This window comes from Canis lupus, chromosome 5 (genome assembly GCF_011100685.1).
Source record: "Canis lupus familiaris isolate Mischka breed German Shepherd chromosome 5, alternate assembly UU_Cfam_GSD_1.0, whole genome shotgun sequence".
Classification (NCBI taxonomy): domain Eukaryota; kingdom Metazoa; phylum Chordata; class Mammalia; order Carnivora; family Canidae; genus Canis; species Canis lupus.
Genome location: NC_049226.1, coordinates 29,784,324 through 29,800,009, shown reverse-complemented (window position 1 = coordinate 29,800,009; position 15,686 = coordinate 29,784,324). Strand labels below are relative to the sequence as shown.

Below are 15,686 nucleotides of genomic sequence, written 5' to 3'. Positions count from 1 at the left end.
GCCCCCAACACCATCCTTTTTTCCAGGTTCATTGATGGGATATCACTTTTATGGTAGAACATCCATCTATTCACCTGTGCCTTACTAACATAGCTTGTTTTCTCCTGTGTGCCTCTGGATTATAAATTACCCCATCTTAAAATCTACTTTCAACTTGTAATGGCATTCTTTTCCTCCAGCCTATAAACATACTCCGGTCTTGGCTCTCCTTAAAATAAACTAGACTAACAGTCAAACCCTATCAAAGGATGATTGTTAGTCAATGATCAACATGAGAACCCTCAACTTGATTCTAGTATCTCCTGTGTCCATATTCAGACCTCTAAAAAGAGTCTAAATTTACCATCTCTACCTTGAGTCACACTTGGTACTACATTCCAAAATTAAGCTAATAAAATATAAATGTGAAATTGTAAAAGAATAACAACATAAAATAGAATTTCATATTTTTCATGTATTTGAAGGTATAGCAAATTTACCTTTTGGAAGGAAAGACATTTTAAAGGAAAAGTATTTCAAAGATGACTCATTAAAACTTTAAGGAGAAATTGTTTATATCTTTTGTCCTGTATATGTACTGAGAATTTTCTCCAAGGAAATTGTTCAGCTAGATTTTATTAAGCAGCATGCCAGTCATTGGCGTTACAGAAAGGTGGAGAAGACATGTACTCATAGGATGTACTCATGAAGGTGTCAGGTCATCCAATGAGGGTTTTCTCTAGAAAACAGGGGAACTGCTTGAAGTGGGCCTGAACCACAGGGGAAGTTACCAAGCATGTGCTTAGAGATGATGCTCTGATATGTCATGGCTTGTTCTGTTATCAGTATGTAAGTATCTTCGTGCATCTGGGCATAGGATTTGTGCAGGGCAGGGTTGAGAATTGAAGTTGAAAAAACAGACCAATTTATAGTGCTTTATATACTAGGTCAGGAGATTTAGAATTTACCATGGATGTGACAGGGAACTTTAAGAGAAAAAGGAAAGAGAAATGCAATCAGATTTGCATTTAGCAGATTTGTAGAGGTTCATAGTGTTGAAAAAATATGCAGTCTCCTTATCTGAGCTCATGATGCTGAAAGTACAATTTTTATCCCAGGGAAAGTGAGATATGTGTTCAGTTCTAATACCAAGTCAGAATTTTTTTTGAAGATTTTATTTATTCATGAGACAACAGAACAAGAGAGGCAGAGACACAGGCAGAGGGAGAAGCAGGCTCCATGCACGGAGCCCGATGTGGACTCGATCCCTGGACTCCGGGATCACACACTGAGCCAAAGGCAGATGCTCAATCGCTGAGTCACCAGGCATCCCAAGTCAGAATACTACTACTAACTAACACTAATGTGTACACGTATTGTTTCCTAAAAATGACTGTATTCTTAGTATGAGGCTGTAATTATATTTATCAGCACTGACACTCATCCCCTGGAGCTATAAACCATGTCCTTAACTTTGTGCTATCATTAGAGATACGAAAATACATCTGGAGAAAAATTTAGAAGAAGAGCGTCAAATTTTACTGCAGCAACAAAAAATATGTCGAAATCGAGCACGTAAATATTTTGTGGAATCAAACCGGAGAAAAAAGTAAGTAATCGTATTTTCTTCAGAAGTGTAGAAATTCAAAGTCATTATAAATTAATTATAGTTTCTCTACTTTCGCATTTTATGAACCTAAGTCATGGCATTTGCTTTATCTGTAAAACACTGGTCAACATTTGTATGCCTTCATAAATTTTCTTATTGTTTTTCTGCCTAAAGCACAAAGGTGGTCGTGTACTCATTCCTGAGCGGGACCTTAGCAGTCCTTTCTTATCATAGGACTTCTTATCGTAGTGTCATAGGATGGCTGCAAAATGTGCTCCATTCTTTGTTGTCTATATCCTTTCACACTAAATCAAAAGATTACAAATTAGTACTTAGTCTCTAATGGAATGTAATTTCATTTTAATTTACTGTTCACTTCTATATAATTTTTCTATATATCATTTATCCAATCAAAAATGGGGGGAAATTTAAATAATGGTAGAAATATGATGCAAAGAATATTATAAATGACTTCCATTAAAAAAAAAACAGCTATCTAAACTGGAAGCCTAATAAAGTAAAAATATAAACCATCCAGTTACTGCATACCATTTTTCAAGGTTTCTTTGAATGATTAGATTTTGTTTTTTAGACGGATTGTTAATGTGTTGGCTACCTTGTCTGTATTTTGTCAATAGCAGCAAATCCCTAGAGTGTATGAACTACATCATTGGACGCGTGTTGCAAATCCCATTTGGAAAATACAAAATTGTTTACCTGTAACTTTTTTCTGACATCATATTTCTCCTTAGATTAACTCTTTCATTGTCTGGTGTAATGAAGTTACTTAATGAAGCTTGTTTCTTGTTTTGTATTGGTGTCTTACTGTTTTTCTCCTACCTGGGGGCCTATAAAAGCACACAGCAGGTGTTCAATAAAGATGCATAATCGTATGTTGAAACAGTCATGGGTTCTGGAGTCAGAGACCTAGGTTTAAATCCCCATTCCATGAGTTAGAGCAACTTATTTAATCTCTCTGCTCCTCAGTTTCTCAGTTATGACTGGCATTAATAAAATCTATTTCAAGGGATAGCTATGTAGAGCAAAAATATGATATTAAGAATGGTTGAAAATATGTGAAAAATATTTATCATACTGTCTGGCCAATAGTGCTTCTTCCTTATTTAATTTATTTTGTTGTTTAATAATTAAAATCTGTCAATTGCGTTTTTTCTAATAATTGAGTTCCTTGGTAAAATAGCACAAAGTGTCTTCCTTTCTTCTCTCATCAAACACTTTTCTTATCAAGAAAAACAGAATTCTGATGTAGAAAGAAGAGAAATTCAGGCTTACGATTCCAAGAATCAGAACATTTTCCAATATAATTTATGTTTTATTTTTCTGTTACCCTAGGGTGCTGTGTAAAAACATAAAAAATTTTAAAATTTTAATCATTTTAATTTTTAGAAAGGAGTCCAAATTATTGTATACTTAGGAATTTCAAAATATGTTTATCATTAGGTTTATCAAGGCCTTTTTGGCCTTGCCGTTATCTATCCATTTATGTTTTACATCATCTAAGTTTATGCTGTCCGCTCACATTATGGTCATGTGGTTTTTCTTTAAAAACTACTTTTTTTTTTTACAAGCAAAGACATTCTCCTTCTACTCTTAGTGAGTACATTTTGACATTAAAATGTGCTGTGTTCCCTGTAGTTTTCAGAGGAGAATATTCACAGCATCAAGTTCTCTATATTTATTGCCATTAATTGTTTAAAGTCACACACATTTTAATTTTCTTATTATTTACTACTGCCTGCCTTTTGTATTTGCTAGTATTTTTCTCATGTTTTTATTACATTCTCTCATTCAGTGTCTATATAATGGAGTCCCCATTGTTTTACTCCAAGATGTCTACCTTCCTCCCTACCTTCAGTAGATCCTGCCGGAGTATGTATGATTATCTTTAGGCCTAATGCATAATTGCCATTCTAGGACTTCCCTTTTTTGCTCTTGCCTCTATTGCATCCCTTTTGTTTTGTTTTATAATATTAGTTCTCTGGAGCACATCCTCACATAGTTTCTAATATGCTGCTGTGTAGACCACATGATCTTAAGATACACACACATAAAGGAATTACTATTTCCTACATTTTTTAAATTTTCAATTGTGGCACTATCTTTGATCAATAACTGAACAGACATTTATTTACTGAACAAGCATAGCTGGTTGAGTACGAATGATTAAACATTGTATCAGGAAAAAAAATTTTGTTTATTATTAACTTTAGAAATGGCAGTCTGATTTAATGTGACTTCATAAGGAAAAGAAATTGAAGAAGTGTACGAAAGGAGCCTCAGATTTTTTTTTAGTTTGTCTTAATTTTGTTTCTTCAATTTGTATTTTTAGATTTCTGATATGAGTGCAACCATGTGGCATTTGTTTTTGTCCTTCTGATTCATTTCACTTAGCATAATACTCTCAAGTTTCTTCCATGCTGTCACCAGTGGCAAGATTTCATTATATTTTATGGCTGCGTAGTATTCCAATGTATGAATATATCTTCATTATTCATTCCTTTATCAATCGGCACTCAATATCTTTTTTTAAATAATAAATTTATTTTTTATTGGTGTTCAGTTTACCAACATACAGAATAACACCCAGTGCTCATCCCGTCAAGTGCCCCCCTCAGAGGCACTCAATATCTTGACTAATTGTAAATAATGCTGCAATGAACATAAGAATGTATATATTTTTTAAATTACTCTTTTTGGGACGCCTGGGTGGCTCAGCGGTTGAACATCTGCCTTTGGCTCAGGATGTGATCCTGGAGTCCCAGGATTGAGTCCCACGTCGGGCTCCCTGCATGGAGCCTGTTTCTCCCTCTGCCTCTGTCTCTGCCTCTGTCTCTCTCTGCCTCTCCTGAATGAATGAATGAATGAATGAATGAATGAATGAATAAATAAATAAATAAATAAATAAATAAATAACTCTTTTTATGTTATTTAGATAAATACCCAGAAATGGAATAGCTGGATCCTATGGTAGTTCTATTCTTCATTTATTAAACAATCTCCATATGGATTTCCATAGTGTTTGTACCAATTTACAGTCACATCAGTGGGTAAGGGTTCCTGTTTCTCCATATCCTCTCCAATGCTTGTGACTTCTTGTCTTTTTGATAATAGCCATTCTGTGAGGTGATTTCTTATAGGGGTTTTGATTTGAATTTCTCTAATAATTAATGGCATTGATTAACATACGCCTGTTGGCCATCTGTATGTCTTCTTTGGGAAAATGTCTCTTCAATGGGCAGACCCTCTGCCCATTTATTTTTTAAAGATTTTATTTATTTATTCATGAGAGACACACAGAGAGAGGCAGAGACATAGACAGAAAGAGAAGCAGGCTCCCTGTGGGGAGCCCAATGCAGGACTTGATCCAAGGACCCTGGGATCACCACCTGAGCCAAAGGCAGACGCTCAACCACTGAGCCACCCAGGCGTCCCCGCCTCTGCCCATTTTTAACAAGGTTGTTTATTGTTCTTGAGTTGCATGAATTCTTTATCTATTTTAGATGTTAACCCCTTAGTGGGTATATGGTTTGAGATTCAGATATATGGTGTACAATTCAGCAGGTTGCCTTTTCATTTTGTTGATAGTTTCCTTTGCTGTGCAGAACTATTTTGGTTTGATAGAGTCCCGTTTGTTTACTTTTGCTTTTTTTTTTTTTTTTTTTTTTGTCCCTTTGGTTTTGGTGTCAAATCATAAAAACAATAGCTGTGGTAATATCAAGGAGCTTCCTACCTATGTTTTCTTCTAGAAGTTTTATGGCTTCAGGTCTTACCTTCAAGTCTTTAATCCATATTAAGTTAGTTTCTGTGTGTAGTAGAAGACAGTGATCTAGTTTCATTCTTTTGCATGAGTTCAGTTTCCTCAGCACCATTAATTGAAGAGACTGTCCTTTCTTCAATGTTCTTGGCTTTTTTTGTCATAGATTAATTGTAAACAATGTGTGTTTATTTCTGGGTTTTCAATCCAGTTCCATTAATCTGTATGTCTGTTTTTATACCAGTAACATACTGTTTTGATTACTATAGGTTTGTAGTATTTTTTGATATCAGGGAGTGTGATAGTTCAGCTCTGTTCTTTTTCAAGACTATTTGTGACTACTTGAGATCTTTTGTGGTTCCATACAAATTTTAGAATTATTCTGTTTCTATAAAATATGCCATTGGTATTTTGATATGGATTACATAGAATCTGTATTATTATGTATTATGTAGTATTACATGGTATTCTCGCAATATCAATTCTTCTAATCTGTGAACATAGAATATCTTTGCATTTATTTGCATCTTCTTTGGTTTCTTTCACCAGTGTCTTATAGTTTTCAGTGGGCTTTCATCCCCTTGGGTTACACTTATTACCAGATATTTTATTCTTTTTCATGCAATTGTAAATGAGATTGTTTTCTTATCTTTCTGATGCATCATTATTAGTGTATAGAAATGCAATGGATTTCTGTGTATTGATTTTGTATCCTGCAACTTTATTGAATTTATTTATTCTAACAGTTTTTTGATGGATTCTTTAGGATCCATCATTTAGGATCCATCCATTTCTATGTATAATATCACGTCACCTGCTCATGGTGACAGTTTTGTTTATCTTTCTGATTTGAATGCTCTTTTTTTCTTTGCCTAATTGTCATGACTGGGACTTCTAGTACTCTGTTGCATAATAGGACCAAGAGTGAGCATCCGTAGCTTGTTCCTGTTCTTAGAGGATCACCATTGACTTTGGCTGTGGGATTGTCATATATGTCTTTCATTATGTTTAGGTGCATTCCCTCTATACCCACTTTGCTGAGAGTTTTTATCATAAATGTTGAATTTTGTCAAATGCTTTTTCTGCATCTATTGAGATGAACATACACTTTCATTTTGTTAATGTAGTGATTGATTTGCAGATGTTGAACCATTCTTGCATCCTTGGAATATATCCCATTTGATTCTAGTGCGTGATCCTTTTAATGTGTTGTTGGATTTGGTTTCCTAATATTTGTTGATGATTTTTGCATCTATGTTCATCTAGGATATTGGCCTGTAGTTTCTCTTTTTTGATGTCCTTGTCTGGTTTTGGTATCAGGGCAGTGCTGGTCTTGTAGAATCGTTTGAACTTTCCTTCCTCTTCAATATTTTTGGAAGAGTTTGAGAAGTATAGGTAATAAATCTTCTTTTAATATTTGGTGGAATATACCAGTAAAGCTGTCTGGTCCTGAACTTCTGTTTTTTGGGGAGATTTATTTTATTACTGATTCATTCTCCTTACTAATAGCTGGTCTGTTCTAATTTTCTGTTTCTTTATGATTCAGTCTTAGAAGATTGCATGTTCCTAGGAATTTATCCATTTCTTCTAGATTTTCCAATTTGTTGAAGTATAATTGCTCCTAGTAATCTGTGAGATCCTTTATATATCTGAAATGTCAGTTCTTTTATTTCTAATTGTATTTGAATTGAGTCTCTCTCTTCTGTTCTTGGTAATCTAGCTAAGGGTTTGCTGATTTTGTTTATCTTTTAAAAAGAACCAGCTCTTAGTTTCATTGATCTTTTCTGTTGTCCTTTTAGACTCTATGCATTTCTTTCTGCTCTGATTTTTATTATTTTCCTCCTACTACTAGTTTGGGACTTTGTTCTTCTTTTTCTAGTTCCTTGAGGTATAAAGTTAGATTGTTTGAGTTAGACTTGTATTTTCTTGTTTTTTGAGTTAGACTTGTATTGCTATGAACTTCCATCTTAGAATCACTTTTGGTGTATATAGATTTTGGTATGTCATATTTCTGTTTTCATTTGTTTCTCAGTATTTTTTTTAATTTCTTGTTTGATTTCTTCTGTTACCCAATATTGCTCAGTAACATGTTGTTTAATATCCACATATTTGTAGCTTTCCCATTTTTCTTCTTGTAATTTACTTCTGATTTTATATAATACGGTTCGAAAAGATGCTTGATAATGATTTTAATCTTCTTGAATTTATTGAGACTGATTTTGTGGTCCAATGTGTGATCTATCCTAGAGAATATTTTATGTGCACTTGAGAGAAATATGTATTCTTCTGTTTTTGGTGGAATATTCTATATATATTTTATTAAGTCCATCTCATGTGTTTTTGAGGCTGATGTTACCTTGTTGATTTTTTGGTCTGAAAGATCTATCCACTAATGAAACTTGGGTTTTAAAGTTTCCTACTATAAGTGTATTGTTCTCAATTTCTGTCTTTGGGTCTGTTAATGTTTGCTTTATATATTTTTGTACTTCTATATTGGGTACATATGTATTTATGAATGTTATACTTTCTTGTTGGATTGACCTCTTTTATCATTATGCAGTACCCTCTTTGCCTCAAGTGACAGTCTTTGTTTTCAAGTCTATTTTGTCTGATAAGAGTATAGCTACTCCAGCTTTCTTTTCATTTTCAGTTGCGTGGAATATCTTTTTCCATCCTTTACCTTCTGAATGTTTTTATTTCTGAAGTTAGTCTCTCCTAGGCAGCATATAGATAGGTCTTGATTTTTCATCTATTCAGTTACTCTGTCTTTTCATTGGTGAATTTAGGCCATTTAGGGATCCCTGGGTGGCGCAGCGGTTTGGCGCCTGCCTTTGGCCCAGGGCACGATCCTGGAGACCCGGGATCGAATCCCACGTCGGGCTCCCGGTGCATGGAGCCTGCTTCTCCCTCTGCCTGTGTCTCTGCCTCTCTCTCTCTCTCTCTGTGACTATCATAAATAAATAAAAATTAAAAAAAAAAAAAGAAAATCTGCTGAGAGTTTATGGAGTTTCCCTTGTATGTAACAAATTGTTTTTCCCTTGCTGCTTTTAGGATTCTCTTTATCCTTAACTTTTACCGTTTTAATTATAATATGTCTGGTATGGATTTCTTTGTGTTCATCTTATATGGAACTCTCTGGGCTTCGTGGACTTGGGTGTCTGATTCCTTCCCCAGTAAAGGAATTTTTCAGCTATGATATCTCAGATAATTTTTCTGGCTCTTTCTGTATGTCATGTTCTTCTGGGTTCTCTATAACACAAATGTCATTCTGCGTGCTCTTGTCCCAAAGGTCCTTTAAGGTGTCTTCACTGGTTTTGTTTTTGTTTTTAAGGATTTTATTTATTTATTGGAGAGAGAAAGGGAGAGCAGAGAGGGAAGAGGAGAGGCAGACTCCATGGTGATCAGAGAGCCTGACAGTAGGTCTCAATCCCAGGACCCCAAGGTCACAACTGAGCCTCCCAGGCACCCCTGTCTGCACTGTTCTTAATCCACTTTTACTTTGCCACTGAGTCTGTGTGTGTCCCAGCTCTGTCTTCCTGCTCACTGGTTTGTTCTCCCTCACTCAGGCTGCTGTTGAGCCCTCTGGTGTGGTTTTCAGTTCAGTGCAGTTACAACTTCTCTTTGCTACTTTATGTTTCTCTTTGTTGAAGTTCTCACTGTTCATGGGTTCTTCTCCCAAGTTTGGTGAACGTCTTCATAACCATGACTTTGAATTCTTTATCAGGTAGATTGCTTATCACCCTTTCATTGAGTTTTTTCTGAGGTACTATCTCATTCTTTCTTGTGGAATATCCTTGTGTTGCTTCTCATTTTTCCTAATGCTTTGTGTCTGTTTCTATATACTTAGTAAGGCAGCAGCCTCTTCCAGGCTGGAAGGGGTGACCTTGTGGAAGAGATATCCTGTGAGGCCTAGAGGTATGGTCTCCCCTGGTCACCAGAACAAAGACTCAAGGACTGTTCCCTGTTTGGACTGAGCACTCCAGTGTGCTGAGGCCATAGCTGCATGCCAGTGGGCAGGCCCGGGGCTCAGTCTGGCTGCAGGAAGCAGCTCTGATGGCCACCATGTGTCAGCTGGCAGGGATGGCTCCCAACCCAGCTTGGAAGCACACTCCTGATCATGCACACACGGACCCACTGCACCAGCAGCAGATTAGTGGGGGATTTCCAAAGGCTGCTCCCCAGGGCTAGAATTAGGAAGGTCACTGAGACTGCAGAAATGGTTCTGTCACTGTCTCAGTCCCAGGGGTGAGCACCTGCTGTCTGTGCACAGTGCAGACTGGTGTTGGGAGTCTGAAAAACCCCATTAAGAGAATCCTGAACATAATCGCTGTTGATTTTTAAAGCCCAGTTTTGGGGGCTTATCTCTCCTGGGTAGGATCTAAGGTTTGGAGCACCTGATGTAAAGCTGGAACCTCACTCCTCAGGAAAACATCCCAAATCTTTGTATCCCTTCTGATGATGACTGACAGCAACTAGGTGCGGTTTTCCTCTGGTGGATTCCTGTTTCTGCTCTTTCCCATAGTGATGCTGTCCCTTTATCCATTGCTGTGGAAACCCTATTCATTCCACTTCCAACTCCCTCTCAGGGATGATTCCTCATGTAGTTGTAGATTTGTGTCCACGGAGGATGTAGTGCAAGATCTGCTAAGCTACTGTCTTGAACCCAACTCAATTTTCAGGGAGTTTAAAGATACTAATGTAAGCACTTGGACTTAAAAGTTGAGATGATCAGATAAAATTCCTGTGTAACCAAAGAGATGGAAAAATATTCCATGCTCATGGATTGGAAGAATTAATATTGTGAAAATGTCAATGTTACCCAGGGCAATTTACACGTTTAATGCAATCCCTATCAAAATACCATGGACTTTCTTCAGAGAGTTGGAACAAATTATTTAAGATTTGTGTGGAATCAAAAAAGACCCCAAATAGCCAGGGGAATTTTAAAAAAGAAAACCATAGCTGGGGGCATCACAATGCCAGATTTCAGGTTGTACTACAAAGCTGTGGTCATCAAGACAGTGTGGTAGTGGCCCAAAAACAGACACATAGACCAATGGAACAGAATAGAGAATCCAGAAGTGGACCCTCAACTTTATGGTGAACTAATATTCGACAAAGGAGGAAAGACTATCCACTGGAAGAAAGACAGTCTCTTCAATAAATGGTGCTGGGAAAATTGGACATCCACATGCAGAAGAATGAAACTAGACCACTCTCTTGCACCATACACAGAGATAAACTCAAAATGGATGAAAGATCTAAATGTAAGACAAGATTCCATCAAAATCCTACACAGGCAACATGCTTTGTGAACTCAGCCACAGTAACTTCTTGCAAGATACATCCACAAAGGCAAAAGAAGCAAAAGCAAAAATGAACTATTGGGACAGCAAAGGATACAGTCAACAAAACTAAGAGACAACCTACAGAATGGGAGAAGATAGTTGCAAATGACATATTAGATAAAGTTTGATAAAACTTGAATCTACAAGTTTCCAAGAACTATAAAGAACTTATTAAACTCAACAGCAAAGAAACAAACAATCCAATCATGAAATGGGCAAAAGACATGAAGAGAAATCTCACAGAGGAAGACATAGACATGGCCAACAAGCACATGAGAAAATGCTCTGCATCACTTGCCATCAGGGAAATACAAATCAAAACCACAATGAGATACCACCTCACACCAGTGAGAATGGGGAAAATTAACAAGGCAGGCAACAACAAATGTTGGAGAGGATGTGGAGAAAGGGGAACCCTCCTGCACTGTTGGTGGGAATGTGAACTGGTGCAGCCACTCTGGAAAACTGTGTGGAGGTTCCTCAAAGAGTTAAAAATAGATCTGCCCTACGACCCAGCAATTGCACTGCACCCCAAAGATGCAGATGCAATGAAACGCCGGGACACCTGCACCCCAATGTTTCTAGCAGCAATGTCCACAATAGCCAAACTGTGGAAGGAGCCTCAGTGTCCATCGAAAGATGAATGGATAAAGAAGATGTGGTTTATGTATACAATGGAATATTCCTCAGCCATTAGAAACGACAAATACCCACCATTTGCTTCGACGTGGATGGAACTGGAGGGTATTACGCTGAGTGAAATAAGTTAATCAGAGGAGGAAGAACATTATATGGTCTCATTCATTTTGGGAATATAAAAAATAGTGAAAGGGAATAAAGGGGAAAGGAGAAAAAATAGTGGGAAATATCAGAAAGGGAGACAGAACATGAAAGACTCCTAACTCTGGGAAAGGAACTAGGGGTGGTGGAAGGGGAGGTGGGCGGGGGTGGGGCTGACTGGGTGGTGGGCACTGAAAGGGCACTTGACAGGATGAGCACTGGGTGTTACTCTGTATGTTGACAAATTGAACACCAATAAAAAATAAATTAAAAAAAATTTCTATGTAACCAGCAGAATAAGAGAAAAAAGGACACAATGGGGAAAATTGCCCAAATAGAAGAAAGACTACTGGATAATAAATGACAGGTGAACACTTTGGAAGAGTCACTAAAATCTACAATAAAAAAGATTCCTTAAATATCCTAAAGGTAGAAGGAAATTATCTGAAGAATCATGAATTATCTAGTGAACAAGAATATGGGGTATCTGCATTATCTATTTGTGAAAATAATGCAGTTTGAAGTTTCCTGTGAAACAGGAAATGGGTACCCTTAGAAAATATAAGATGGAATTATACTTGAAGCCGTAAGTCATATTTATCAAACCTCCTCCATATGTGGATATATATATTGTAAGCTAAAAATATATACGTAGGTTCAAATAAGGTTAGATGTCAGTATGTGTAAATATCTGTGAGTGTATTATGCATGGTATATTAATAGAAAATTAAAGGAATTTAGGGTGTTTACAAGTAATTTTTCTTCATTTAAAAGTGTTTTAGAGGGCAGTCATTTATTCAAACTTGCCAGAAGTCTTAAAAATTTCAAATACTAAAGAATAAAGAGTAAAATGCATGAAGTTTCCAATAGCGAAGTGGTGAAGGATGGCAGTGCCAGACACTGAACACTGTGACGATCGCCCATGCGGTTCTATGGGAGCACACTCTCAGGACACAGAACTCCTGGAAATATAAAGTCTTATGAGATGGCCGGGAGTCATCCGGGGTCCTCAGAGGTCCTCTGGGCAGGGGTGTTTAACACAAAGAGGACAATTTGTGAAAAAGTTTAATATCATGAGACATAAGACAAAATGTGATGAGAGTTACACAGGAAAATGTGGAAGAGTGTCAAGAGACAAAGTTATAGAGCTAATAGACATTTTGTAACATAACTTCTGTGCCGATCAAAGAGATTAAACCCTATCCCCGGGAGATGCTGTTGAAGGAAGAAATCAGTGTCACGATCAGATTTCTCTTTTAGCTCATTACAGCAAAGGGTTGGAGGAGAGAAAACAAGAAGAGAGTTGTTTTATTGACCTGGGGAGAATACAACAAGCCCAGAGGCAGGGCTGTGACTCAGTAAGTAGGGTCAGTAGAAGCCTAAGAAGTCCTGTTACTTACAGGGCTGCATGAAAGAATACTTAGGGATTATGAAACTGTAACCTTTTTAATATGAATCTTTCTAAATTATGGTACACATTTCTGTGATTTTTATACAGATTATAGTAAATATTGTTTGAGATTTCCTTTATGCCCTAGGATGACTATTAGAAGCATCAAGTGTTCTACCCTGTTATCTTGCTGTTTTGCCCTTGAGCGGCTAAGCTTTATTTAGTTCATAATAGTAGGCTGACAGGTAAGCTTGGTGCGTTTATCTATTTAAGATTTTCTCTCTCACTGTTAGCTGAAATTGCTCTTTTTTAAAAATTGAAGTCTTTAAGATAATTATAGATTCATAAGCAGTTGTAGGAAAATAATAGAGATCCAGTTATACCCTTTACTCAGTTCCCCCAATAATAACATCTTGCAAAACTATAGTTCAGTCTCATAACTAGAATGATAACATCTTTATAGTCAAGATAACAGAACATTTGCATTGTCACAAAGATTCTCTACCCTTTTAAAGTGACACCCACCTCCCTCCCACTCCTACCCCTGGAAATCACTAATCTGCCCTCATTTCTATAGTTTTTTCACTCTAGGGTATTACATAAATGCTGTCATACTGTATGTAACCTTTTGGGGTTGACTTTTTTACCTCAGCACAGTACCCTGGGCTTCGTCCAGATTGTTGCATCATCAATAGTTCATTTTGTTTAATTGCTGAGTGTTTTCCATGATGTGGATACACCAGTTTGTTTAGTCATTCCTTCATTGAAGGACATCTGGGTAATTTCAAGTTTGGGTTACTGTGAATAAAGCTGCTATAAGTATTCACATATAGGTTTTTGTATGAATTTAAGTTTTTGTTTCTTTGGATAAATGACTGGAAGTACAATTGTTGGATCATATGGTGGTTACATAAGTGTGTTAAGAAATTGCCAAACTGTGTTTCAGTGTTCCCGTGAACATTGTCAGATTGATGCCAGTTTCCCACACCCTCACTAGCATTGGTGGTGTTAGTGTTCTTTATTTTAGCCATTTTTATGGGCGTATAGTATTATTCCATTGTATTTTTAATTTTCATTTCCCTCATGGCTAGTGATGCGCAGTATTTTTTCATGCACTTATTTGCTATCTGCTTACCCTCTTTAATGAAATTTCTGTTAATATCTTTTGTATATTTACTAATCAGATTACTTTTTTCTGTTGAGTTTCAGAGAACTGTATACATCCTAGGTACTTTGTCAGACATGGCAGTTTGCAGATAACTTCTACTCTGGAGCTTTTCATCTTCTTCAATGGTTCTTTCCTGAAGCAAAAATTATTATTTTTATAAAGACTGGTTTATCTGCCTTTCTTTTTATAGATTGTGCTTTGATATCAAGTCTAAGAACTCTTTGCTTAACCCTAGATCCTGAAAATTTCTCCTGTTTTTTCCTACAAGTTTTTATTTTTGTGTTTTATGGTTAAGTCCATGAATCATTTTGAATTAATTTTTTATGACTTTTTTAAAGATTTTATTTATTTGTTCTTGAGAGACAGAGAGAGAGAGAGGCAGAGACACAGGCAGAGGGTGAAGCAGGCTCCATGCAGGGAGACCGACATGGGACTCGATCCTGGGTCTCCAGGATCACACCCTGGACGGAAGGTGGTGCTAAACCGCTGAGCTACCCAGGCTGCCCTGACTTAATTTTTGAATAAGATATGAGACTCAGGACCCTCCATCAGAATTCAGTTGAGCATATATTCATGTGGATCTGTTTCTGGGTTCTCTATTCATCTATATGTCTATGCTTCTTCCACCAATACTTCAGTTTTTGATTGTGATTATGTAGCTGTGTAATTGTGATTGTGTAGGTGCAGGGTCAGTCTTCAAAGCACATAGACTGATCCCTCCCACTTTATTCTTTTTCAGGGTGGTTTTAGGTATTCTAAATCCTTTGCCTTTGTGTATATAATTTAGAATAACCTTACCTATATCAGCAAAAAACATTGATGAGATTTTTACAGGAATTACCTCATACCTTTATATCTAGGTGGTGTGGGGAGTACTGACATCTTTTTTTGTTCAGTCTCCTAATCTACTGATTTAAATTTTAGTTATTTTTTTTTCATTTCTAAAATTTTCAATTGTTCTTTATATTGATTCTTTATATCTTATGTTTTTGAGATTTTCTATTTTTCCATTTGCAAACATGTTCAGAATTGCTCATGGAGCACTTTTACCATGGCTGCTTTAAAATCTTAGTCAGAGGGCAGCCCAGGTGGCTCAGTGGTTTAGTGCTGCCTTCAACACGCCTTCTCCATGATCCTGGAGACCCGGGATTGAGTCCCATGTCAGGCACCCTGTATGGAGCCTGTTTCTCCCTCTGCCTGTGTCTCTGCCTCTCTCTCTCTCTCTCTCTGTGTGTGTCTCTCATAAATAAATAAATAAAATCTTTATTTTTTTTTAATTTTTATTTATTTATGATAGTCACACAGAGAGAGAGAGAGAGAGACAGAGACATAGGCAGAAGGAGAAGCAGGCTCCATGCACCGGGAGCCCAACGTGGGATTCGATCCCGGGTCTCCAGGATCGCGCCCTGGGCCAAAGGCAGGCGCCAAACCGCTGCGCCACCCAGAGATCCCTAAATAAAATCTTTAAAAAAAATCTTTGTCAGATAATCCTAACGTCTCTGTCATTTTGTTGTTGGCACCTATTGTCCTTTTTCACTCACTTGAGATCTTCCTGGTTCTTGGAATAACTGGTTTTTCTGTTAAAACCTGGGCATTGTCCTATTACCTTATGAGACTCTGGAACTTCCTTAAACTAT

The 15,686-nt window shown here is 37.0% G+C and overlaps 1 protein-coding gene across 12 annotated transcripts in view; it reads left to right on the top strand.

Annotated features, from left to right (window-relative positions):
* CEP126 (centrosomal protein 126) overlaps positions 1-15,686 on the top strand; it is a 101,371-nt gene that overhangs the window by 2,255 nt on the left and 83,430 nt on the right. For 10 of the 12 annotated variants that reach the window (XM_038536375.1, XM_038536378.1, XM_038536374.1 and 7 more), the window contains exon 2: positions 1,469-1,588. In XM_038536375.1, coding sequence (XP_038392303.1) covers positions 1,469-1,588 — 120 coding nt within the window. Of the gene's footprint in view, positions 1-1,468; positions 1,593-15,686 lie in introns of all 12 variants that reach the window. The other 2 variants (XM_038536377.1, XM_038536379.1) reach the window with 1 other exon arrangement.